At 40.3% G+C, this 24728-nt stretch overlaps 4 protein-coding genes across 4 annotated transcripts; 1 reads left to right on the top strand and 3 right to left on the bottom strand.

Annotated features, from left to right (window-relative positions):
- Positions 1-374: 374 nt before the first annotated feature.
- mcrip2 (MAPK regulated corepressor interacting protein 2) lies at positions 375-4950 on the bottom strand. Its single transcript, XM_084930772.1, has 5 exons — positions 4371-4950; positions 4140-4209; positions 3250-3383; positions 1588-1695; positions 375-861 (listed from the first exon to the last, which is right to left on the bottom strand). Exons 1-5 carry the CDS (start codon positions 4423-4425, stop codon positions 791-793), a joined length of 438 nt encoding a protein of 145 aa, XP_084786898.1. The 5' UTR covers positions 4426-4950; the 3' UTR covers positions 375-790.
- A 1914-nt stretch (positions 4951-6864) lies between these two features.
- On the bottom strand, positions 6865-14578 carry gde1 (glycerophosphodiester phosphodiesterase 1). The gene is made up of 6 exons (XM_084930773.1): positions 14068-14578; positions 13141-13316; positions 11379-11484; positions 10512-10604; positions 9104-9315; positions 6865-8781 (listed from the first exon to the last, which is right to left on the bottom strand). Exons 1-6 carry the CDS (start codon positions 14335-14337, stop codon positions 8634-8636), a joined length of 1005 nt encoding a protein of 334 aa, XP_084786899.1. The 5' UTR covers positions 14338-14578; the 3' UTR covers positions 6865-8633.
- Positions 14579-14756: 178 nt separating this feature from the next.
- Positions 14757-16877, top strand: tmem186 (transmembrane protein 186). Its single transcript, XM_084930776.1, has 2 exons — positions 14757-14874; positions 15625-16877. Exons 1-2 carry the CDS (start codon positions 14872-14874, stop codon positions 16279-16281), a joined length of 660 nt encoding a protein of 219 aa, XP_084786902.1. The 5' UTR covers positions 14757-14871; the 3' UTR covers positions 16282-16877.
- Positions 16878-18554: 1677 nt separating this feature from the next.
- Positions 18555-23340, bottom strand: hmox2a (heme oxygenase 2a). Its single transcript, XM_084930775.1, has 7 exons — positions 23209-23340; positions 22546-22651; positions 22311-22428; positions 21755-21922; positions 19644-19967; positions 19398-19530; positions 18555-19096 (listed from the first exon to the last, which is right to left on the bottom strand). The coding sequence occupies exons 2-7, from the start codon at positions 22629-22631 to the stop codon at positions 18969-18971; spliced, it is 957 nt and encodes a 318-aa protein (XP_084786901.1). The 5' UTR covers positions 22632-22651; positions 23209-23340; the 3' UTR covers positions 18555-18968.
- Positions 23341-24728: the final 1388 nt, after the last annotated feature.

Here is a 24728-nt window from a genome sequence, read left to right on the forward strand (position 1 = left end):
AGACATGCACTCCTGTTGCACCTTACAAGGTGTCCAAAGTGAGCACCTGGGTCACTTTTTCCATAAAAGTCATGACAGGAATCTTAAGAAAGAGTAACATTTACACATCAGCCCAAAGAAGAACAGCCTGAACAGCTCTCATCAGCACAACATGTCACGTACACCCTGCTCTTTGTTATATCTGAAAAGGGCTTTTGATTTAAAAATTTGAAACAGCACAACCACTTGATGTAATAAAGTTGATATTACACTTTGTCAGCCCAGTGATACAAAGTTAATCTTCAGCGTGTTGTATTGCACAACAGTCAGGTGTTATGTGTTGCAACAACAAAATATGAGCCAGTTAAGCGCAAAGAAATGCAATCTCACAGAAGTTGTTGAAAAGACATTTTGTGTTTTTTTTGTTTTTCCTTATCCAAAGATTAACCAAGATGCTCACAGAGCTGAACACAATTGAGAAAGGAAGCAGGTTGTTGAACAAGGGGAAGATCTCATAGCTTCTGATACATCATTCAAGTAGAGAGAGAGGGAGAGAGAGAGAGATCCGTTAGAGCAGCACAACATAAAGTCAATGCTGTCAAGAGTTCCCAGTCAGGTCGCTGTGTTTGCATCGTTGTGCACTCAGGTTTCTCTACAGCAGTTGTGAAGCACGAGGCATCAAATCACATTCCAAATTAGACACAACGCTACAGATCCCGGAAACGGGCTCGCCTCCTTTCCACCCGTGTGGCAAGTTCCGGATGCATCAGCGCGGTGCATCTCCTCGTCCCGGCTCGATGCCTCATCACAGTCATGAGAGGTTGGCAATGTTGGCAAGGAAGCGCTGAGCCCACCACTCCTCCAGGTCTATGGGCACAAAGTCTGCACAGAGGGGAGGACAGCAGGAGAGACGAGAGACGAAAGCTTAACTTCAGATTGAATCAAATGAGCAAGTACGTTTTCTACACGTGAACAAAATATTACATTAACAGCTGAAGAATTCCAGCCTGCGTCTTTAATCGATTCATTGTCCTTCACTTGAATGGAGAGCTCCTTTTGTCATATGTTGTTAATTTCTCAGATTTGAAAAGCTTTCGGTCTTCTTAAAAAAAACAAACAAAAAAAAAAAACAACATAATAATAATAATAATAATAATAATAATAATATTTTTTTCTTCACATTCTAAAGAATTAAGGATTAGAAACCGGTTTGGTTTAAGCTTTTCGGGGTAGCGATACACAATGGAAAGCGGAAGAGGCAGGTAGGTGTGTGCACTACATTTGGTCGTCACGGCTGGTTTATCTGGAATAGCCAGGTTCTCAAATTAAAGGAGGTTAAAAATTAAAGCAATACTATTACAACAGTTGCCCTCTGCCTTGCATGCTGTTCATTCAGAGAGATGAAAATAGCCAATCGGTTCAGGGGTTTAAAGGCCCAGACACAATAAATGCATAGATTACAGGTTCAAAAGCTGAGCAGCTTAATGAGTAGGAAGAGGTTTATCTGTTAGGATGCCATAAAGACATACAGTAAGATTACATTAAATGAGTGTGGTCACGTTTAGTTTCTAAATGACTGGAGGCATTTTAAAAGTCATGGGAACTTACTCTTCATCGCAGCACTTGGGGTCTTCTCGGAGTACTGAACGGGCCTTTGGCTGTCAGCCGGCTCCCCTCTGCCGCCGTCCTCCAGCTTCTGCTCCACCTCCTGCCACACTGCAAACAGTCACACACGCGTGGAGTTGTAATTACCATTTGGATGTTGGATGGATACACTGGGGTATTTTTTCCTGTAATCTTTGAACTCATGCAAAAAGACACTAAAAATAAAAATAAATCTTCAACCAGCAGCTGAGCTCAAGGGCACATCTACACAGCTCTGACCACTATTTATCTAAATTCATTTGAAGGCTGCAAACCTTGAGAGGACTGGTCTGGTAGGTGGATTGTGTTTATCAGCTGAGGGTGAAGGTTTTTCCATTTAATAATCAAGATAAATCTCAAGGTTTAGTTTCTGTGGACATGTAACTGCTTACTTGGAGCGCCAATAGTCAGCCAAACATTTAATGTCTAACGGCTTTAAGGAGGTTAAACAATAAACCAGTTGAACGTGTGCATGCGGGTGCATAAAACGCTTTCTAATCATGTCTGCAGGTTACATTTGTTAGAATTTTATCTTTTTTGTGTGAACATGTTCAACTGGAATAAACCGCAGCAGGTTTTCTCTCTTCGAACAACTCGACAGAGCGTGAGAGCGGTTCCTCCTTGTGTCTGAGCAGAGAACAAAAGTGAAGCGCTGAACTTTGTGGTCACAAAAGGACGCCACAGAGCAGTCTTTAGTGGCAGCAGCCCAAGAGTAACACAGATAGCTGGCTCATGCCGATTCAGCTCCACAAATCATTCAATCCGAGCACGGCATGAAATACTGGCCAGCGCTGAGGTATGCTGGACAATCTTCCAAGACGGGGGTGAATGTTGCAGGGCCTGGACTTAACTCATTGTTAGGGTTTACTGACTAGAAGCAGCACTCGTCTGAGACCTACTGACAACTAGTTGAATTTTTGCAGTAGTTCAGGTATTTGTCATTTAAAAAAAAAAAAAAAAAAAAAAAAGGTTAGTAGTATGCAAAACAACACCCAACATTACTGAAAACTACTTTATAAAAAAAAAAAAGGATATTTTTACCAATTTTACCAACACGGTAAAAATACAAACAGTAAATATTAAAATTTTGCACATCTGTATATCCAAAGCTTCTTATGCAGAGGAGGACGTGTATTGCAGAAGATCATCCGATTTCCAAATTATCATCAGCCTATTAAAGACGCTTATTAAAGATGAACAAAGTGTTAAAAAAGTGAGATCACTGATTGCACAAGTACCAAAAAGCTTGGGCTCTAAACTGCTTGGTTTCAGACAGAGTGGAAAGCCCCAGTATGGTCCCCTCAGGCAGACAGCTCTGCCTCTGAGCACCGCAGGTCCACCACTTGCTGTGCAAACTTTTGTGAGAGGCTGCCAATAGGAAGTATTAAGAGGTCTTAAAAAGAAGAGGAACTGGAGCTACAATGGTTTAAGAGATGAACTGAAGGGCTACACTAGTACCCAGAACAGGTTGAAAAGGCTCATTATAAACTACGAATCATGTAAAGCTACTCTAGTAACTAATACCACGTCCCCTTTCAGATAAAGATCTCTGACTTTTTGTCTTGGAGGGCTCACTTTGCACTCTGACTTACATCACCACCCATCTATTGGTCCCCTTATCCTCACCTTCGTATACAAATCGGACATTCTCCTCGTGTGCAGGAGTGAATCCCTCCACTGGGCTTTCAGTCTTCTGTGCGGCCGCACTGTGGTACCGTTTCCCGTTTGGGCGATTGAACACGATCTTTGGAGGAGGAGAGCTATGGAGAAAACACAAGAGCTAATTGCAGAGGAGCAGCTTTTTGGATGGAGACAGTCACAGGAGTCACGTTACAAAGTGAGAGTAAAAGTCTTTTGTTCATTTAGCAGCTTGGATTACTTGGTGAAGGTGTAGCCACTTTGATTATGACAGGACAGACTGACTTGGTTCTTCATGGGCAGGGTGAACATGAGCTGAAAAGGGCATCCATTACCTACTTGGTGTTTTCTTGAAGGGGGTGTTATATATTAGTGCAAATCTAAAGTATAAATCTAAGTCTTGCACACTTTCACACAAGAAAGTTTTCTTAGAGTGGTCAATTTTTTCCTGGACATTTTGGAGACTGCAGCTTTGTATTGGTTAGTCCACCTTAACTATCTCAGTACATTAAGTTAGTTTTGCCATTTGTAGATGAAGTTTCAATCAAGGCTAGATTTAGGCTTTTCTTTATATTCTATTTCTACACCTTAATAAATCACAGCAGGAGAGGTGGGTTGGCCCCTCAGGTAGCAGAGCTCTCATGCAGTGTCACACCTCAACTAATGGCGCCTCTGATTGGCCCGAGAAACTGACGGGCCGCTAGAGAAGTTGTGTCCGATAATGGATCCAAGCCACGCCGACGTGTTATATGATCGCGCTCGCGGTCCACGTGGAAAGTATTTTGAGCTCGCGCTGCTCAAACAGCAGCACGCCCAAAGCAACCCTCAAAAAAAAAAAAGGTAAACGTTAAATAAAAACACAAAGTAAACATACTCACTTTGACGTGAGCCAGGACGTCGCCTTCAGTTTCAAGTCGCCGAACTTGCTCTCGACCTGCTGAGTGTTACCTGGGGCAAAAACGGGAAAATTACGCGTTTGTAGACTCGATGTAACCCAGCACTCAAACATTTCACCTAACGAAACAACTCAGAAACTTTCGCTTTCTTGAGCCAAAAGCAGCCTGACTTTACATTGCATCACGCGTTAGGTAATGGCCACATTCACTCACCTGTCCTCCGTTGTGTAACGAGTTTGCTGGGACCTCTGGTGATTGTGTACATCATGTGAACGCCGATACCCTCGAGAAATTCTGCACTGCCCCTTCTCCTTAATTGTCGGCCTCAAGCATTGAACGCTGACTCTGAAACTTCTAGCTGTTGTCCGGTCCTTCTGAGGCTGCCCCGAAATGATTGTTGTCCAGGTCAGCTGCTCCACAGTCGGCTCGAGGCCTGCCAGAGATTCGCTTCGACTTGTTGCCCGCTGTGTAGACCGCCCGCTGCAGCTCCTCTCCGGCAGGTGGTTCAACTGAGATGAAACGACGTCCAGGACTCGTGCAATAGGTTGTGTGTAGGTCATTCAAGGAGAACGCAGTTCCACATGCCGGGGATCATTAATGGCAGGCGGGGGCAAGCTTCCTGACGTCCCTGAATTGTGACACTCTAAGCCGGACACTCCTACCCTCTCTCCTCTGCTGGTGCTCCGGAACCGACTGTACCACCTCTGATTTCTGACAGGTTACAAGGGCGCTGCACACTTTATTCTCTTCAGGACTGAAAGCGAGCATGCTGGGCTAGCGTCAAGCAAGTCCAAATGCAGAACAGGGCTTCCGCCTGAACATTTCAAAAATAAAACTAATTTTGGAGTATACAAGCCTACAGCTACTTTAAACTGAAGCACCATTTAAAATATGATAAGCACAATCTTGAGATGACACCATATGTACTTTTATATCACATTAAAAACTACACAGTTATATACTATTGATTATCATGCAGCTACAAATATTATGCACTTAAACACTGATTAGCCACAACATTAAAAACCCAGCCTAATGTTGTAAAGATCTGCACCAAACAGAGCATGGACTTCTAGGGATATCCTCCTCTAGTGTCTGACTTCTTGTGGTCATTGGGCTTCTTGTCATGTTCCATAAGTAGTTGTTTTCAAGTGTTCCTGTTTGCGTTTTGTCTTCTTCTCATCAAACATCCCTCTAGAATTGGTTATTCACTGAAAATGAGTCAAGGAGCTGCCACTATCCAAAGAAAAGATCTAAAAAAGCCCCGAGAAGTATTGCTCAGGACCACAAAAGAAAAAAAAAAAATAGACACAAATTGTAAATAATAATTACAAGAAAACCTGGGTCCTTGGAAGTAAAATAAAGTTTTGCACAGCACTGTATTTTATTTCAGATTTTCCGTTTAATTATTCTCTTTTGTATTACTTTAACAAAATAAATACAACGTATCATAGTTTAAATTAATTAATAGTTTTAATTAAGTTGGAATTAGTTATAATAACAACATAAATTATACATAGTTAAGATTTACACACAACAACAACACCTTTCCATTATTTTTATTATTCACTTTTTTATTACATAGTCCATTATTATTTAACGGTGAATTTAGAGTTTAAATGTACATGTATATTGGACTTTTACTATACTTATTATACTTATACTTTATTCTTTAGTATACTTTTACTTTATTGTATAGTTATTTCAGATTAGGTTTTACCTTTTTAAGATTTTTTTTTTCATTGTTTTCTAGTTCACTGAGCTTCATGCTATTTTAAATATATTTTTGTTGTGTTAAACTTAATATTTACATACTGTTTCCCAACCTTGCGATTAATTAATTGCATTCATTTCTAGGGATCTTAAAAATTTTCCACACTTTGAAAAGCCTTTTATTTTGAAGTCGGAGCTGCTGTGTTTCCGGTCGCGTTGTTTCTATTTACTTCTGGTTAGTCCGCCTGTGCGTGACGTCACTAAACGCCCCTCAGGCCGGGTTTTAGGAGCCGCGAAGCGCTCACCTTTCACCTATTAAACCAAATTCGCAGATCTCCAGGCGCTTTGACAGTAATAAAGAAAGCTGACAGGAAACTTACATTTTGGTGCAGTTTGAAGGTTTGGTTAAACACTTCAAAAATATTTATTAGACAATTATTAAGAATGTTTGACCAATTGTGAGCATTAAAAAAAAAAACTATTAACAAGGATAGGCCTTTAGTTTTTAAATCAGCTTTTGGCACTCACCATAATCTATCTGGGGACTTATCGTCATTGTTATCCCTTGATAATTTCTAACTGAAATCTAACATTTCTTTTTTCTTTTTTTTTTTTTTTAAAAACACACAGGTAGCCTGATTTTTTTGCTCAGATAAAAATTAGCTGAGTGCCTCCAAACTGCCTGAGCTGAAATTCTGCATTTAGCAACTGAAGATCAGCCGGGACAAGAAGCGGCTCAGACAGGCTTAACCAGGGTGATATCTAACACTACACTTCTCACTCAACCCCCATTCATCTGCGCTATCTGGGTCAATCGCCTGACTCTGCAGGCCCAAAAGCTAATAATCAACAGTCCCCACTACACAAGCTTAGCATTAACAGCAGGGCCAAACAGTGAATGCATGAACTTTTACACTACACCTGAACAGTTTTATGTTCTCCTGAGACAGTATGTCCAGATTTTTGTGTTTACTGAATGATACGCTGCAGGATATCAGCTCAAACCGTTCACCTTTATTGATCCATTTTAGTGTCCAGAGCTGTCACATAACGACACAGAACATGACAGACCAACATTTTCAGTCTGCCAAGCAGCTCTACATTCCCACAACTATTACAAAAATAAAAATAAAAAATCAAGTAGTTATTCACAAGAGCCTGACCGATGCATAGTTTGGCCAATGTTAATAAAACTGGGGTAGTTTAGAAATAGTCTGATTATAGGGGCTTCTCCTGCCTCAAAATGGGAATAAATATGCAAACAAGTAAAATTAGTACACATTAAAGGCGATGAGTCCGTGTCACCTTACTTTAAACTGTTGATGCATTTTCCTGTTATTTGGAGCCATTTGATTAGTAAAAATAGATTTTATGGTTGAGTAAAAATTTTATATCTATTTTACCTCCAAAACCGTTCCAGTTTCTAATATGTCCACCTAGGAAAATTAATTGTCCACCTCTGTTGTACAGTAATATCTACAGTGTATAGATATAATGATATTATCAGATACTAGAATGTGGTTACCACCAAAAGCTGGCAGTCATTAGCCCCAAAAATCTAGAATCGGTCAGGCTTATTAAAGTCATTTAAAACCTTACGGCAACACCAAATTGTGTAATTTACATTTTGAAATTCTACACTCAAGTTTAAGGATGAAAAAAAGTAAAGCCAGCTTACTTTTCATTCAGCATATATGAAATGCAAAAGCACGAGGTTGATTTTCCAGACAAACAGCAACATCAAGCAACGTCTAACTTTAGTTTTTACCCATTCAAGTAAAGCAGTTACAAAACTGTCATACTGCTAAAAAATGGTTTACTCTTTAAAAACAGGCACTGTGTTATTGGTAACACTTGAGCCTTACACAAAGCCATGCATTAACTCCATTTGTGTATCTGTGCCACAATTGATCCCTCATAAATGCCCTTGTGGTTTCATATACAGTACTTTGCTACTGGGGAAAAAAAGCACTTCTGTCACCCTAAGCAGGAACAATGAGATCATAACCAGAATGAGTACTTGTCACTGCAGTATTAAATAAATGTTTAAAAAAACAACAACCAAAAAACCCATTACAACGAGGAGCAACATTTTAAGTGTACTGCAAAGTAAAAAAACAAACAAAAGTTTGTTTTCTCCATACATTAACAACATAAGTAATCACCAAGCCTACTTATTATTAGTTTGTCTATGCTGCTCTATAAAGCATTTATGTATTTTTCTTTAATAAGTAGTATTCACATGTCATAAATGACAAAAATAAATAAATAAATAAAAAAATCATCTCAAGGTAGATTTCTTCAGATTTTAGTGAGTAAAAAGCGCACACAGTGCTCTGCATTATCTGAAAGACTGTATAAACACAACTAACATGACAAACATACAAAAAAAAAACAAAAAAAAAAAACGCCCCAAAACCCCCAATGTAGTCCTGAGTGGATAAATACATCATATTGCTGCAGGTCTATTATAGACACATATTACCAGCACCTTGCATTAACAAGTCTGTAAATGTAACAGGCGAGTTCATCATTATTCATTATTAAAGTGATTTAGTCGTAATAAAATCTGTTACTTTGTATTTTGTTATGGCGCCCAGTTAAAATTCTTCAGGAAACATACACCCATAGAAAAACAGTGTTCTTGGAAATAAAAGGAGTATATGATCTCTTGCTTGAGCTTACATATGGGTGACAGTTTTTTTTTAATGACTTTTATCTTTAATAAATGCCAACATTTTGTGGAGTGGATTTATGTGTACGTCAGTAATGAGGGTCACAGTCTTCCACCATGCTGTCTGTGATGTAGTTGACTTTTAGCACCTCCTGGTAATACTCCTTCTCTACTTGTGTGTTGACGGTCCAGGCTACAACCTCGACACCCCTCTGGGCCCAGTACTGCACATAGTCCCTGCAGACAGGACACACAATCGGTGAATGATGTTCATCTGGTCTGAATGATCCAATAAGAACTTTTTAAGGATGAGTACAAAGCAACGACAACTTTTTTGGTATAACTTAAAAAAAAATAAATGTAAAAGTGAGATACTTAATATATACAAATATATGTACTGTTTAGATTTCCTCCTATTGATGATCCACAACAATAAACCCGAGCATGGAATAAGACAGTTAGCAGTGCCATTGAAATGCACCTCTAACACATCTGTATTCTAATGAAGTCTAACACATATATAGAATAGATGACTGTATGTTCCGGCTACAAAACTCACCGTGAGACAAAGTTCTTCTGTATCAGGAACGCCGAAACGCCACAGAGCTTCCACAAAACATTATGGTGTGCCCAGTCCAACAAGATGTCCATGACAGTCATCCAGTGATGTTTCCACAGCGATGAAAAACGTGGGGCACCGTCCCCGAACCGGCTCAGGCTCCAAGGCCGGTGGGTCAGTGCCGTGACCACATCTGGGTCACTCTGTCTCATCTAGACACAAAGTGTTGGTGAACATTAAAACAGCAGCTACAACAGAAACACTTATGTGGGGGAGATAAGCATGCCGTTTTGTTAGAAAGCAATTTGTGTATTTTTTTCCCCACTCTTTCTGAGTCAACACTATTTATTACAATATGTTTTTAACTTAATTCTTAGACTGTGCAAAAATAAGTACACTACTTTGAGCCACATGTCAGCTGATGTCAGGTCATCTTAGCGTTCACTTTAATTGGTAACAAATGAATGAAAATAGGAACCAAGAGCTCAGGCACTAAGAGCTGTGTGCTCATACTGTTTAATTAGTCTTGTAATCCATCACCTAAATGTGTCTAGGAGGTGCAAAGTGTAACACACAGATATCCGCTTATCCTACTCGGGGTTGCAGAGCGGCTGGAGCCTGTAACGGCTGCCATAGGGTGAGAGCTGGGGCACACCCTGGACAGGTCTCCAGCCTGTCGCAGTGCTAACACAGAGGCATACTTACATCCACACCTACGGCCAATTTAGAATCAGCAATTCGCCTACCCCAAAAACTATGGTAGGAAGCCAGAGTACTCAGAGAGAACCCACAGAGACATGGGAAGAAAATGCAAACTCCACACAGAAAGGCCCGGGCCAAATGCTTGATTTGGACCCAGGACCTTCATACTATGAGGCAACAGCGTTAACCCCGTTGCCAATGTGCTGCAAGTTTAAAAAAAAATAAAATAAAAAAAAGTTCTGAAAGTGGTCAGGGTTCATAATCATGCATAGAGAACTTTGAACTTCTAGTTTATAGAAGAAGTTAATTAATGTAGGATAAATAAGATAAGCTGACCCACACAAACTTGTTTCTACATTTCTTCTTTTGTTTTTTTTTGTTTCACTGTATGCAGCCAAACTGTCTGAACTTTGTGCATCTTTATCTTTTGTACTTTTTAAGGGTGTGTAATTGCAGCGTTGAAATTACCCCTTTGGGAACAAACGGTGCTACGTAACCTGACCGTCACCAGAAACTCTTCATGTCTGGAATTTGATTCTTTATACTACATATTAGTTTACCTCGGTGTATTTTCTTCTAAATTGTAATTTTCCTCTAGTTGGACTAGATCATATAAAGAAAACCACAGAGAAAAATCCCCCCTGAAAAACAGTGTGTTTACTGACATGAACTAAGCTTTAAACTCTTCAGATATGAGCCGTCTTACCCTGTAGATGACTTTGGGCTCGAAGGAGCAGACGATGCTGCTGTTGTAGAGGACCGGATATTTCTTATACAATTCTTTTAGAGCTGCGGCTGCCTGAGTAGGAAGAAGAAACAAATGGTTATCGTAGGTCATTCAGCTGTTTGCAGATTTAATGTTTTTGCTTGTGGGTGTTCCTCTCCGACCACTAGGTGGTAACTAGCAGCTGTGTATGCACAGGCATACGGGCCCGCAAATCATAAATGTCAGTACGTGAACCTCCAACCACAACTGCAGCTTTCCCTTCCTTAAAAATGTGCAAATGCTGTACTTAAGGAGTTGAGTGAATACCCTAACTTTAAGCTAAGAGACTACTGCCCCTGGCTCAGTTTTTATGTCGCCAACACAAACAAAGTTACATTTGGTTGTTAAAGAGCAAACAAACAAGGAACGTCTAACAGCATGCACAATGTTATCACACAAACCAAACATTGCTTATCAGTGGTGCTGTCCTCAATCTGTGAGAAGCTGTGTGTGTGTGTCCGTGTGCGTTTTAGGGGTTTGTTATTTGTTTGAGTACAGACAAACCTGGAACATGTGTTCTGGACGTCTTAAAGTGCATCAGTGTTAGTAGTGTTTCTCTTCTCTGGATATTCCCCGGTATGACTCTGGCTTGCCACAACTAATTTTAATGATTAGTTTTGTGTAACTAATAGAGTGGTGACATGTATTATAGTGCCATTCTATTGGTAATGAATAAAAAAGTAGAAATAATGAAATGGTGGACTTGTGATCAGTTTGTATCAAGCCATCACTTAAATCAACACGGGCAAACTGTGACGATGATGATGTGCAATCTCTCAGTTATGCAGGCAGTTTTGTTGGCGTTACCTCATCTGGATGACCTTTGACATCAAAGTAGATGGTTAGCTGCAGTTTGATGCATTCCTCCACTGCCTCCTCCAGGGTGGGGATCTTCTCTCCTGCAAACTTGTCCCTGGTGGAAATAAAACAAGTAAGGCTCGTTTTAACTGGATTTCTTTTTATATTGTGCCAGTGATCTTTCATACGTCTCACTATACAGTTTGCCAAAGTCACTTATATACTTGTTCACTCTCACCTAGCATAAGTTTCCGGTTCTCCGCCGTTTACCTGCTCCGATATTTCCCTGGGCTATATCTTTCAGTCAGATATTTGATTCTTGGCACATTCAATCTACATGCCGTTCTCGGGCAAAATACAGTGTTTATCTAACACAGCACAATCAAACTGTCATAGAGAAAGTATTATTTGAACATGTGTGTAAATGGGTTAATTTGGGGTTTGTGTAAGCAAAAACCTATTAACTTCTTGTTAAGAGTCTGAAATTATTCGTTTAAAACGGTTATACATAAGCATGAATTATTGAGATGTGTAACCACTTTGCCAAGATCTGGACAAAGACACACACAGTCAATCTTAGATGAGAGGAAATAACCCAGGAACCACTGAGGCTCAAACCTGTCATGAACTGGAAACTGCTGGAATACCAGTGTCACAGCGAAGCATAGACTGAGAGGGTGCTGACTAAGAAAGAAGACACTGCTCCAAAATTGACACCTTCAAGCTCAACTGCAATTTGCAGCTGTCCACATGGATAAACCAAAAGCCTTCAAAACAAAAGTTTTATGGTCTGATTAGACAAAGATTGAGCTCTTTGGTTACAATGCCAAGAGATGTGTTTGTATGAGTGACGGAGAAGCTTTCAAACCTAAGAACACTGTACTAACTGTCAAGCATGGTGGTAGGTAGCATCATGCTCTGGGGGTGTTTTGCTGCCAGTGGTACAGTGCACAAATTGGTTGGAATAGTGAGCATTGTTAATATGGAAGTCTAGTGTAGTATATCATTTTTATATTTCTGTGTTATTGTAAAGTCATTTAAGTTAAAGTTTTAAAAAAAATGCATACGCCCCCCCCAGTGACTAATATATTACTTTAAACCTTGGATATGATCCAGTAGAAACTGAAGTATTTTCTTATTTGTGTGACCCTGACTTTTGACCTTGAAACATTACATACTAGAATCTGTGTATTTTGTTATCTTTACCCATATGATTGGAGCAGAACTGGCTGAAATCTTTGGCATTGATAAGCTGTAACAATTTTAAGATAAGATATAATCATCCAGTGTGTGATTTTGCAAAACTTTATGCCATCATTGTGACATGATATGGCGTCACATTGAAAAAAAAAAAACTGTGTTGTACAGCTCTCTCCATGCGCAGTGAAGGCCAAGGTGAAATGCTTGACCACCTAGGTACTCATTTCCAACAATGCCTTGTATATTGCTTTAAAGTTTAAAGACATATTATAAATTGTGGATAACAAAGTTTTTACTGAATTTCACATTTGGTGTAACCTTGTAACCTCAAATTGATCAAAATAAAATTAAAAATTAAATCTTGTGTTGTGGCTTCTGTGTATGCTAGACCGCTAACAAACAGACAAACTGAGCGGATTACATACGTCCTCCCTTTGATGGGAAAATTACCTTATTTCAGTGGATGTTTAAACCTGCTAGTATATTAGTGTGGAAGAACCTGTATCACATTAAAGCACCTCACTACCGTGTGCTTTGTTTGCGCCTTCCTGACTATATGCTTCTTTCTTACCTGAGTCGATGTTTAGCAGCTGCATCCAGTTTAGCCAGCTCTGACATTTTCATCTTGCTGAGGAATCCTGACCCACTGGTGGTTCGGTCCACGGTCTCATCATGCATCAGTATTGGGACGCCATCTGCTGAGAACTCCAGGTCCAATTCCACACCAGTCGCCCCATTCTTACTGGCCTACAACAGAACAGACAATTTTTCAGCACTTGATGTTCTTTCAGATGGAGTTGGTGGTCACAAATCTGCCCTAAAATCCACTTAGAAAAACAAAAGTCATTCCTACCTTCCTTATGAACTTTGCAGCTTAATTTGCAACTACTATACAACAAAATTAGCCATAAAGTCATGATCCATCTGAAGAAAATTTTACTTGACTAGCAAACTGATTATATCTGTTCTCTATGTGTTGACCTATAAATGGGGGTATATTACAGTTAAGAAATACTCTTCGAAAGTGTACACCATTGCAACAAAGTCTGTACACTAAAAAGCACTAGCAGGTGTATTTTTGACTAGCAAATTTCTGGCTCAGAACACTCGCACCTCATATACACCTGATATAAGCATTTGGTCTGTATTCGGTATCTTTATTTGTATAAATTAAAACCAATACATGGGACTACTCATATCCAGATGGTATTAGATTAATTATTACTCACAAATCTTTACTTTATCTCAACATACAGATTAGTTAAACGAGGCTGGCTAGTTGGGAACTGGCTGATAACATTGTGATACAAGGTGCTGCTGGAAGAGTGGTGGCCTTAAAATGCATGTTCTCTGTGCTGGTAAGTTGTCCAGATACAAACTGGGCGTGAATACCAGAAGTTAAAGACGTCGCAGTAGTTCCCCTTGCAACCACGGCCATAACAAAAAAGGGCAAATGAAGGATAATCGCTCCAAAACCCTCCCCACCTCATTCTCTCACCTCTCGGATAGATGCTATCGTGTTCTCCGGTGCATCGTGCCCGCCGCCCCGGTGAGCGATCACCGACACCTTGCCCGTGCCCGCCGTGCCCTTGACTGGGTGGAGCACCTTCTGGGTTCGGCTGGACGGTACCTGTGGGAAGCGGAACATTGCTAGAAAGAGGTAGAGGGAGGCGGTGAGAATCACTGTCCACACCGGGCTTCGGGTCCCCAGCAGGATCCCCACGAAGATAAGGGAGTACAGGGTGGCTTCATCTCCTAGCTGGAGCATCGTTGTCTTGTCTTTGTCTTCTCCACCTGTCCCACAGCAGAAAATAGCACCTGGCAGGAAATGTTCCGCATTTAAGGTGTGGGACGTTTACTGTCCTAATTTTAGTTTCTTTAAACGACCTAAATGAGATAAGAACATGCTTTGCCCGGCGATAAAACACTCATTACCGAGAGACAGTCCCCAGTCCGTGACTCGAAGGGAACTGCTGATTTACGCTTCCCGGTGGATGCTTCCGCATTTAAGCTAACATCCCCAAAATGAATTTGATGTATTCAAAATTATAATAAAATTGTAATTATTATTCTCACTGAGCTGTCACAGAGCGATGATTGACAGCTTTCGCACAGGATGTCTCGGAACAACAACAACAAAAAAAAGTTAAATAAACATTAACAAAAAAACGAGACGTTAAAGGTGAGCACATCCGGGTTACACCGCATAACTGCTTCCTGTTAGCTCCCATTCAAGTCATGTCATTTGGTGATCCATCTTTCTTGTTTCTGCATTTTTCTTTCATTTAGCCGGTCTCTGATCATGGTAAGCCTCGTTTTATATCCAATCTCTTATCCAGCATTGACTTTTATTATCAGTAAGATTAATTTTTAGCCACAGAAGGTCATTAGTGCTGTGCCAGGGCTGTGTGTTTTCTACAGTCAGTGGTGACAGCTCAGTCAAGACATGTGCACCTTCAGGTTGTTTTATTCCACACAGCGGCTACACAACCGCCGCTGCAAGTGTTCGTCTGGGTATACCACTTGTATTTTTTAAGCAACTGCATAATATTATATTTTGTATATTACCGCAATAACAACGTACAGTGCACAAAATAAGTGAAGTAGAGAGTACAGACAGGGTGGAGTGGGTGGAGATGAAGGCCAGAGGTGATATATGACAGGAGGATAGCAGCAAGAGTGACGGGGAAGGTTTGCAAGATCAAAGTCAGCTTTATTGTTAAGGACCATATGTACAGTATTGATGAACTATGTTAGGAAATACTGACAGAGAATTTGCAGGTTTTTTTTAACTTATTTTTTAAAGTTATTTTGTTAACGGGGATCTAGTCTAAGGTGTTTGTGCACTTTTAGGGGTTTTGTCTTGGTTTGTGTTAATGTTAATTTTTGATGCATCAGTTGCCTGATCCAGGAGTTATTTTATTAAGTAGTGTAGTCAGTTTGTTCTCATAGATGTTAGCTGATCAAATATTCTATATCATCAATATAATAACAGTTTTGGCTCCAAACATGTCATGTTGAATTTATCTGTTTGATGTCATTTATCTTTCTACAGATCAGGTCACTTCTCCGGTCTCCCCACGTCCTGTCCTTCACCAGAGGATCAAGTCTGCTCGCAGCTCGAACACCTTACAGTTTGCAGCCTTATTCACCAAGTCTCAGGCCAATTCAGCAACACCTACGTGGACCTGTTATCCCCAAAATCACAGCCCTTGTTAAATACTCGGATGTGTCCACAGAGAAGTACACTATGATTTACACCCTGCCATACATTAAGCTCCTTAGAGCTGTGTCCAGGCTCAAACTGCTCCAAACTGCAATAACTGTGGTCATCTTGCCCCCGGTGTACGTCCTCTACTTCCAGGGAGCTGCCTCCACCTTTCTTGTCGGCTACACGACAGGGATAGCTCTGTTTGCTGGTGCTATGCTGTATACTGCCAGTTACTTCTTCAGAAGGGTGGTGGGAATGATGTATCTGGATCCGTCTCAGACCACCCTCAAAGTGTCCCACCTCACTTTCTGGGGAAAGCGCCATGATATGTACCTGCCGGTGTCAGATGTCATGACCATTGGAGACACAGGGGACTCCGTAAATGAGACCATACTGAAATTTAAGAGATACAGCAGTCAGGAGACTCTGTATTTCTCTACTCATTTTGGACGTGTGGTGGATGAACAGGCTTTTAAAAAGGTTTTTGGAAGTTTAAAATGATTATTTGTTTAGAAAAAAAAGTGAGGTATTCTGAATAGCATTATCAAAATATAACATATTAAGAGATGCATCTATTGTCCATGAACAATATTCTAAATGAAAACACATTATACAGTGGAGGACGCTTGCTGTTATATTTTATATCTAAGATATTTTAGCTGACATAGATCTGAATCATCCACAGTTGATAAATTACAGGTTTATTATTATTAATATATATATATATATTTTTTTTTTTTTTTTTTTTTTTTTAAATCTTAATTAAGGTTGAGAAGTAAGATTGCAGATTTAAAAAAATAATAATAATAATCTGGACTGTGGTAGGTTAACAGTTGTTTACTAAATGGTGACTATGTATGCAGCTGAAATAAAAAATCAAGTGAGATTGGCCTCACATTGTCCGAATAGTCATGTTGCATCATCAGACCATGATAGGATAGCTCCACAGGTCAGATTTTTACACCACATGTCCTTCTTGCTGCAAGCTCCAAGGAATTTGTCCCCTCCTGATGTTGATTTTTTGTGTGTGTTAGGTTAAAGTGTAAACCTAAAAACTCTGTTATTACGTAAAATGCATTAAAGAAAGTATTCTTCAACATTGTTTTTGACTGGGCTAGGGTTAGGGCATCCTGGCTGTAGAAACGGGGAATTATTCACACATTTTGCCTCAGGTTTGGTTCAAAGAAATGTCACTTTGGGACCAGTTTCTGTTGCTGAGTTTTTAAGAACCTGTGAGTTTTCAGTTCCATCTTGGTTAAGATGTTTTCTGACATCCAGAAATAGAAGTAGAGCGGGTTAACTACCAGCTGGTGATTTGATCCAGGTTTCTTGGCTCGTGTCAAAGTGATTTGCAAATATGAAGGAGTGTGTATCATAAATAAAGAGCTTTTATAAATGTTTTTCGAGTTCTCAGTAACAGTAGAAAAGCACTGCATAAACATGTATCATGGAAATATTGCCACATATGGCCACAGCTTCACAAAGCTTTTTATTTCCTCTTTGAAAAAGACAAGAAAACAAAAACATGTGACTCTACACGTCTCATGAAAGAACAGCTTGCACTCTGTTATTATGGACCTGGACTGATTTTAGTTTGTCTAGAAGTTCAAAATTGCAGCGTTAGCAGAGCTAGCCACATGTGGGGGTCTGTGAATGTAACGTTGGTTAACCACTTCGGTCCAGACTGACATATCTTGACAGTTCCAGATTGATTGGATTATTTTTTGTACTGTGACAAAAATTAAACAATCATAAAATTTGCAAATCATTTGGATAACGATTGTATTCATAATATTAGAACAGAGCAGAAGAGAGGCACGGCTTTGTCTGGGAAAGTACAGGTGATGGTGGATGAAAAACACGACATGTTTTGTGTTTCAAAAGGACTAAATGTAGACAAAGTAAATGGATATTGGTGAAAAGCAGACATCTCTGCTTCAGTCTCAGGGTGAAATGAAATGACAAAAATGCAATCCTTTAAAATCGCTGACTTCAGAAAAGTTTGGAGAAGTGTGTCTCGTGCTTGCAAGAACTCAACATCTTTAATGAAAACTGAAATAATGCATATGCTGAATTCATTTCTCATTGTGTAAGGGGGAAACAAATTTCCAAAAACGGTTTAAAAATTCATGGTATGTGCAAAATGAATTGTTTGAACTTTAGGGATCTGTTTGCATCAAAAACCTTCAAAACTCCAAAAACATTCCCGTCAGTTTGACCATGACGATTGAGCTCAAAGCTTAGTTACATCCTGCTTAATGAAGGCTTCTTGTGCACCTGATACACAGTTAGTGAACGCTCCACAAAAGCTGTGAAGTGTGTAGAGATCGTTTTGACAGCAGGTGTTTCAGGTAAAAAAACATGAACATTAAAATTTGTGTCCACTTCAAATCCAAATGTCTTCAGTTGTAATTGTAAGAACTTTCTCAGCCTAAAACTCTGCAGAGATGTTTCCACTGAATTCTACACATCAGCAGCAATCCTATCAACTCAATAGAAACACTCGCAATACGTGATTTATAAGCACTCACTCAGTTTAATCTGACTCATCAGTATGTGCCTTTGGGGGATTGTTGGCTTTCTCTTTTGCACATTTGTTTGTTTTTTTCCACTTCCTTCATGTTTTCAGTTGCAGAACATGATTTGAAATGGATCCATACAAAGTATTGGTGAATTTAAACATAGCACATGCAAATGATGAAGAAGTTTTATATTAGGAAGAAAAAAAATCTTTAAACTTTTAAAATTAACTAATAAAAAGTCAAAGAACAGAATTAATTCACAAAATATTTTAATGTTGAGTTGCTTCAGAAACAATTCAGATTTTCTTGTTTTGTCTTTGCACATCTTACTGTGTTTATCTTTAAATGTATACAATAAAAACTCCACCATAACAAAGTGGAAACATGTTTTTAGAATCTATTGCATATTTACAGTCCTCCCTGACCAAGGTCCTCTCTTGGTTGGTTACTTTGCCTCAAGTGTTCAACTCTCATAAGAGTCCTTGACACTAAAACTGTTCAAAAACATTTTAATAACATAACAGAAGAGTATGCATTTAATATTTCTACATCCATAAAGTGTCGCTTAACTCAAAGTGCATGCATCATAAAATAGCTTTTCAAACAACTGCATCACTGCAAAAGCTCTTTCACCGCCATAAGCTGTTTCCGAAGTAGAAAGCTGTGTCACATAAAGTACCAGGCAGTAAACCCAGCCAGGGCGGCCATCCAGGCAGCCAGAACCACCTGGCAGGGCGGATGTCTGAGAAGTGTCATGGCTAACTGGCACGCATGCGTAGGATTTCCACTAACAGCTGTTCAGAGGAGACATGAAGATGAGAACACAGAAAAAAGGAGGGGGAAAAAAAACAGGATAATTGAATTAGGTACTTCATGTAACTTTGTAGCTATGAATGGTCTGACACTTTGCACTCAGACATCCCACAGTTAAAAGGATCCCTTTTAACTGAAATCCATGATGACACTGTCCAATCTTTTAAAGGCAAGTCTATAAACTATTATCAAACTGAGCACCAAGTTTTTAACTTTCTATCTGCAGAATGAAATGCAAGAAGCAAAATTTCATAAACACAGTAAAGGGGATGCATTTCTTACCCATTTTAGCTGCATAATATGGACACTTGTTGATATCTCCACCCTCCATCATCTCTGCATGACTGTGTCCAAACCCTGCATCTTGGACCTCCTCTTTGATAGTCTTTCCAAGCTCTTCAAGTTCTGTGAATACCTTTTTGTAAATAATAAAATTAGATATTTATTAACTTTAAATTTATCTTTCAAACAATGCACCTTTTTGCAAATTGCTCTACATTGTATAATTCCTATAAGCAGTTTCCTCACCATCATGTTAAAGCCAAAAGCCTGATTAGATTCGTCCACAATCCTGTCTTTGGTCTCAGCGTCCAGTTCCAGCTCATTCATCCTGCTTCGGTAAAGCTGCTTGAAGCCTTTGTGACTGTGGATTTCCTCAAACTGGTAGAAATTGAGACCTTCTCCTGTTGAGGGGAGCTTTAAAGCCCTCTGTGCCACTTTCTTAAGGATCTGTCCACCTGAGAGATCACCCATGTAGCGGGTGTAGGAGTGGGCCACTAACAACACCGGGTCCTTCTCCCCCACCTCATGGATGCGGTCCACATAAGGCTTGGTGCCTGCAGAGAGGCTAATCTGAAGAGAGAACACAACTGTGAAAGTCCAGTTGATACAAAACCTTGTCTGGAGAAGATTTTTCTGTGTTAAATTCATTATATAACACTCAGCCGAGAGGACCTTTGATTAAATACAGCTTTTGGGGTGATGATACCTGTATAATTATAATTTAAGTGCCAGAAAAGGCCGCCATCCTCTGGGACTGACATATACAGGGAGTGCAGAATTATTAGGCAAATGAGTATTTTGTCCACACCATCCTCTGCATCCATGTTGTCTTACTCCAAGCTGTATAGGCTCGAAAGCCTACTACCAATTAAACATATTAGGTGATGTGCATCTCTGTAATGATCTGTGTGGGTGTGGTCTAATGACATCAACACCGTATATCAGGTGTGCATAATTATTAGGCAACGTCCTTTCCTTTGGCAAAATGGGTCAAAAGAAGGACTTGACAGGCTCAGAAAAGTCAAAAATAGTGAGATATCTTGCAGAGGGATGCAGCAATCTCAAACTTGCAAAGCTTCTGAAGCGTGATCATCGAACAATCAAGCGTTTCATTCAAAATAGTCAACAGGGTCGCAAGAAGCGTGTGGAAAAACCAAGGCGCAAAATAACTGCCCATGAACTGAGAAAAGTCAAGCGTGCAGCTGCCAAGATGCCACTTGCCACCAGTTTGGCCATATTTCAGAGCTGCAACATCACTGGAGTGCCCAAAAGCACAAGGTGTGCAATACTCAGAGACATGGCCAAGGTAAGAAAGGCTGAAAGACGACCACCACTGAACAAGACACACAAGCTGAAACGTCAAGACTGGGCCAAGAAATATCTCAAGACTGATTTTTCTAAGGTTTTATGGACTGATGAAATGAGAGTGAGTCTTGATGGGCCAGATGGATGGGCCCGTGGCTGGATTGGTAAAGGGCAGAGAGCTCCAGTCCGACTCAGACGCCAGCAAGGTGGAGGTGGAGTACTGGTTTGGGCTGGTATCATCAAAGATGAGCTTGTGGGGCCTTTTCGGGTTGAGGATGGAGTCAAGCTCAACTCCCAGTCCTACTGCCAGTTTCTGGAAGACACCTTCTTCAAGCAGTGGTACAGGAAGAAGTCTGCATCCTTCAAGAAAAACATGATTTTCATGCAGGACAATGCTCCATCACACGCGTCCAAGTACTCCACAGCGTGGCTGGCAAGAAAGGGTATAAAAGAAGAAAAACTAATGACGTGGCCTCCTTGTTCACCTGATCTGAACCCCATTGAGAACCTGTGGTCCATCATCAAATGTGAGATTTACAAGGAGGGAAAACAGTACACCTCTCTGAACAGTGTCTGGGAGGCTGTGGTTGCTGCTGCACGCAATGTTGATGGTGAACAGATCAAAACACTGACAGAATCCATGGATGGCAGGCTTTTGAGTGTCCTTGCAAAGAAAGGTGGCTATATTGGTCGCTGATTTGTTTTTGTTTTGTTTTTGAATGTCAGAAATGTATATTTGTGAATGTGGAGATGTTATATTGGTTTCATAGGTAAAAATAAATCATTGAAATGGGTATATATTTGTTTTTTGTTAAGTTGCCTAATAATTATGCACAGTAATAGTCACCTGCACACACAGATATCCCCCTAAAATAGCTAAAACTAAAAACAAACTAAAAACTACTTCCAAAAACATTCAGCTTTGATATTAATGAGTTTTGTGGGTTCATTGAGAACATGGTTGTTGTTCAATAATAAAATTATTCCTCAAAAATACAACTTGCCTAATAATTCTGCACTCCCTGTATATCCTCCATATGCTTTCTACTGACCTGGTTTTCCCAGTCTTCTCCATAGAAATACTCAAGGTCCTGGGCCAGGGCCTCACGCCGGTGCAGCTCTACAGGGAAATAGATTGGAGCGATATGATGATGGTCTTTGTTCTTCTTAATCTCCTCCTCCATAGCCGAGTAGACAAAATATAGAGCTGCCGTGCCTCTCTGACAGCAGAGGGAGGAAAGAGGGGAGAATAAGTGGGTCAGAGACAGACATAAAATGTTTCATCTAGCAGAAACGGTTAGACATAATATACAGTTAAATGGTGAAATATGATTTTATTTGATAAACTGACGTTCCAGACAGCTCACATTTTGCCAGTTTCTTTGGCAGCATTTTTCTGATCATGCCTTAGAACCAAAGCATAGATCGAGACTTTATCACACTGACAACACCAAATGTAGGCCTATGTCTCTAAGCACTTTCCATATACAGGGTTAAACTGAAGACCTTTGTGTGACGCGCTCCTGTGTACAGTAGTTCATTACTTTCACTGGTTCACAGACACTTTAGCTGCCTTAATTCTTGCCTTTATATAGTGAATAATCAAACCTTAAACAGCTCTCTTTTAATGCGTCCCCTGAGGAAATCATAGACAAACTGGCAGTTCTCTGCTCTGTCGTGGGCCTCCTTGGTCCCCTCGGCCAACAGCTCAGACAGGTCTGTTGGACTTGGTGAAGCAGAAACGGACAGGAAGGGCGACACAAAAGAACACTTAGCCGTTTATCTGAATGACAAAATAGCAGCAAAGATAAATTGCTGCTTATTTACTTTGTTTTCTTCATACCTGAGAACTTCATCGTCATTGTCCAAAGCAATCATTGCCCTTCCTTTTTTGGCACTGTTGGGCTCTGGTGGGAATTCGTTTTCCATTATACTGGTTATATTTTGCCCTAAATAAGAAAAGGCAGATATTTAAAGAAAAATGTACAGGACAAACAAGTACGAAAAAAAGCAGGAAATAAAAGAAAAGATTTAAATCATCAAATTAAACAAGTTGTCACCAGTTAAAATTATTTATTTAAAGTAAAAAATATATATGCTTATGTAGCCTAATACGGTTACGGTTAAACAGCCTGTTTACAAGGCTACAATGTCACTTTCTAACGTGACAGCAAAAGCAGTTTGTGTCCTTTAATGCACCACATTTCCCTGTTAGCTGATCAAGCGCCAGGTGAAGGAATTACTGTGTTATCCCTTTAACGCATCTTCTTAAAAACCTTAGTTTTGGGAGAAATATTTCACAGACAGAGGCCGATAGCCACAGCTGACATCTGAAGGGAACAGTTACAAAACTGACGGTGCACGTACGTGTGTTTCGTAAGTAGCTACCGTTATAGTTACACTGTGCTGCTCACACGTTAAAGAGCTGCTCTGTATGTGTGAACACAAACACAAACAGCGTGTTATTACAATGTTTTAGGGATACGACAATGAAAAGCTAACTCACCTTGTCACAACACCGCCTGCACTGCTTGTCCCCAAACAGCAGGATTCAACGTTCACGGGGCACGCGTGACAACAAACCAATCGGTGGGTTCCCTTTAGTTGAGGTGCATTCTGATTGGTTAAGTCCTCAGCTTATACACCAATCAAAGGTTCGTTTGTTGTTTTGATACTCTTGATTGGTATTTATCCTTATTAATGTACAACGGCTTAAATTTAGTCAGGTATTAGTCACATATTTCGATTATTTGTTTGTTTAGATCCTGTGGGTTGTGGTTTAATTGTAGATAGGTGTATACGATGGCACTTACACTCCAGCCTACTTATACACTGTTCAAAAATGCATACAGTCAATTAAACCTCTGTGATACTCATCTGGTAAGCTAAATAGCAGACTAGCAGTTTCAGCTGCTTTGGTGTTAATGAAATTCAAAGCAGATGCATTAGAGCAGCAACAAACAGACAATGCCCAAAACAGGAATGGTTTGACAAGTGGAGGTCACTGACATTTTTTTTTCTTTACCGTCTTCATCTGTAACTACTGGTAGCATAAGGCGATACTTGGAATTGCAGAGGTTGCACAGGTAGTCCAACTCCTCCAGGATGACACATTAATATGACACGTTCCAGAAGGTTCGCTGTGTCTTCCAGTGTAGTCTCAAGAGCATTTAGGAGCTTTCAGGAGAAAGTTAGTTACTCTAGGAGAGCAGGACGGGGCCATGGAAGGTCCTTTGTGCAAGGAGGAACAGGTTGAGCACTGCCAGAGCCCTGCAAAATGACCTCTAATAGGCCAATGGTGGGAATATCTCGGACCAATCAGAAAGAGGGGCCTCACCTCCTCTAGTGGGCCCTGTGCTCATTGCCTGCCACTGTGGAGCCTGATTGGAATTTGCCATAGAATAGCGGGATTGTCAGGTCCACCACTGACACCACTGTGCTTTTCACAGATGACATCTGGACAAGCTGTGGAGAACGTCATCTGCCTCGAGGCATCTGCACTCTCCTCCTTACTTGTGGATAAGTAATCCCACTCCCACCTTGAACCCATTTGTCAGTCCTACCACACACCTCATCACTGTCTTGTTGTTCTCTTACATGGCCTGCACCACCACCAGATTTGTAGTGAAACTCCTGACTTGGAGCAAACTCCTGTACTTCTCCATTAACACTCTAAAACAAACATCACATCTGTTGTGTTCTTTGCAAGCCTCTGTTATCAGCAAAGTCCTTAACAACTTTATCCCTTTGTAATTCCTACAGCAGCGGTCTCCAACCTTTTTTGCGCCACGGACCGGTTTGTGCCCGACAATATTTTCAGGGACCGGCCTTTAAGGTGTGGCGGATAAATACAACAAAATAAAACTAGTACCGGTACCGAAAAAAAAGAAGATTTATTCATAACACACGTGAAAAGACCCAGGAAAACCGAAACAAAATAACTCTGAAAACCGATAAAAACCCTGAAAACCATACATTTCACACCTGAGCCTCAACTCTCGCGGCCCGGTACCAAACGACTCACGG

The sequence above is a fragment of the Perissodus microlepis genome, chromosome 6 (genome assembly GCF_051167445.1).
Source record: "Perissodus microlepis isolate ML-2025 ecotype Zambia chromosome 6, ASM5116744v1, whole genome shotgun sequence".
NCBI lineage: Eukaryota > Metazoa > Chordata > Actinopteri > Cichliformes > Cichlidae > Perissodus > Perissodus microlepis.

Bases quoted from the DNA above. Each gene is read 5' to 3' on its own strand.
- mcrip2 (XM_084930772.1), bottom strand. From the start codon at position 4,425: ATGATGTACACAATCACCAGAGGTCCCAGCAAACTCGTTACACAACGG. The intron at 3,384-4,139 runs GTGAGTATGTTT...TTTTCTCCATAG, and splicing joins ACGTCCTGGCTCACGTCAAA to CTCTCCTCCTCCAAAGATCG. The intron at 862-1,587 runs GTAAGTTCCCAT...CCCTCTGTGCAG, and splicing joins CCCAAGTGCTGCGATGAAGA to ACTTTGTGCCCATAGACCTG.
- gde1 (XM_084930773.1), bottom strand. From the start codon at position 14,337: ATGCTCCAGCTAGGAGATGAAGCCACCCTGTACTCCCTTATCTTCGTG. The intron at 9,316-10,511 runs GTAAGACGGCTC...CTTTGTGTCTAG, and splicing joins AGCCCAAAGTCATCTACAGG to ATGAGACAGAGTGACCCAGA. The intron at 8,782-9,103 runs GTGAGTTTTGTA...TCCTGTCTGCAG, and splicing joins CAGAAGAACTTTGTCTCACG to GGACTATGTGCAGTACTGGG.
- hmox2a (XM_084930775.1), bottom strand. From the start codon at position 22,631: ATGGAAAACGAATTCCCACCAGAGCCCAACAGTGCCAAAAAAGGAAGG. The intron at 19,968-21,754 runs GTCAGTAGAAAG...TTCTCTCTTCAG, and splicing joins GAGAAGACTGGGAAAACCAG to ATTAGCCTCTCTGCAGGCAC. The intron at 19,531-19,643 runs GTGAGGAAACTG...ATTTACAAAAAG, and splicing joins CTTTTGGCTTTAACATGATG to GTATTCACAGAACTTGAAGA.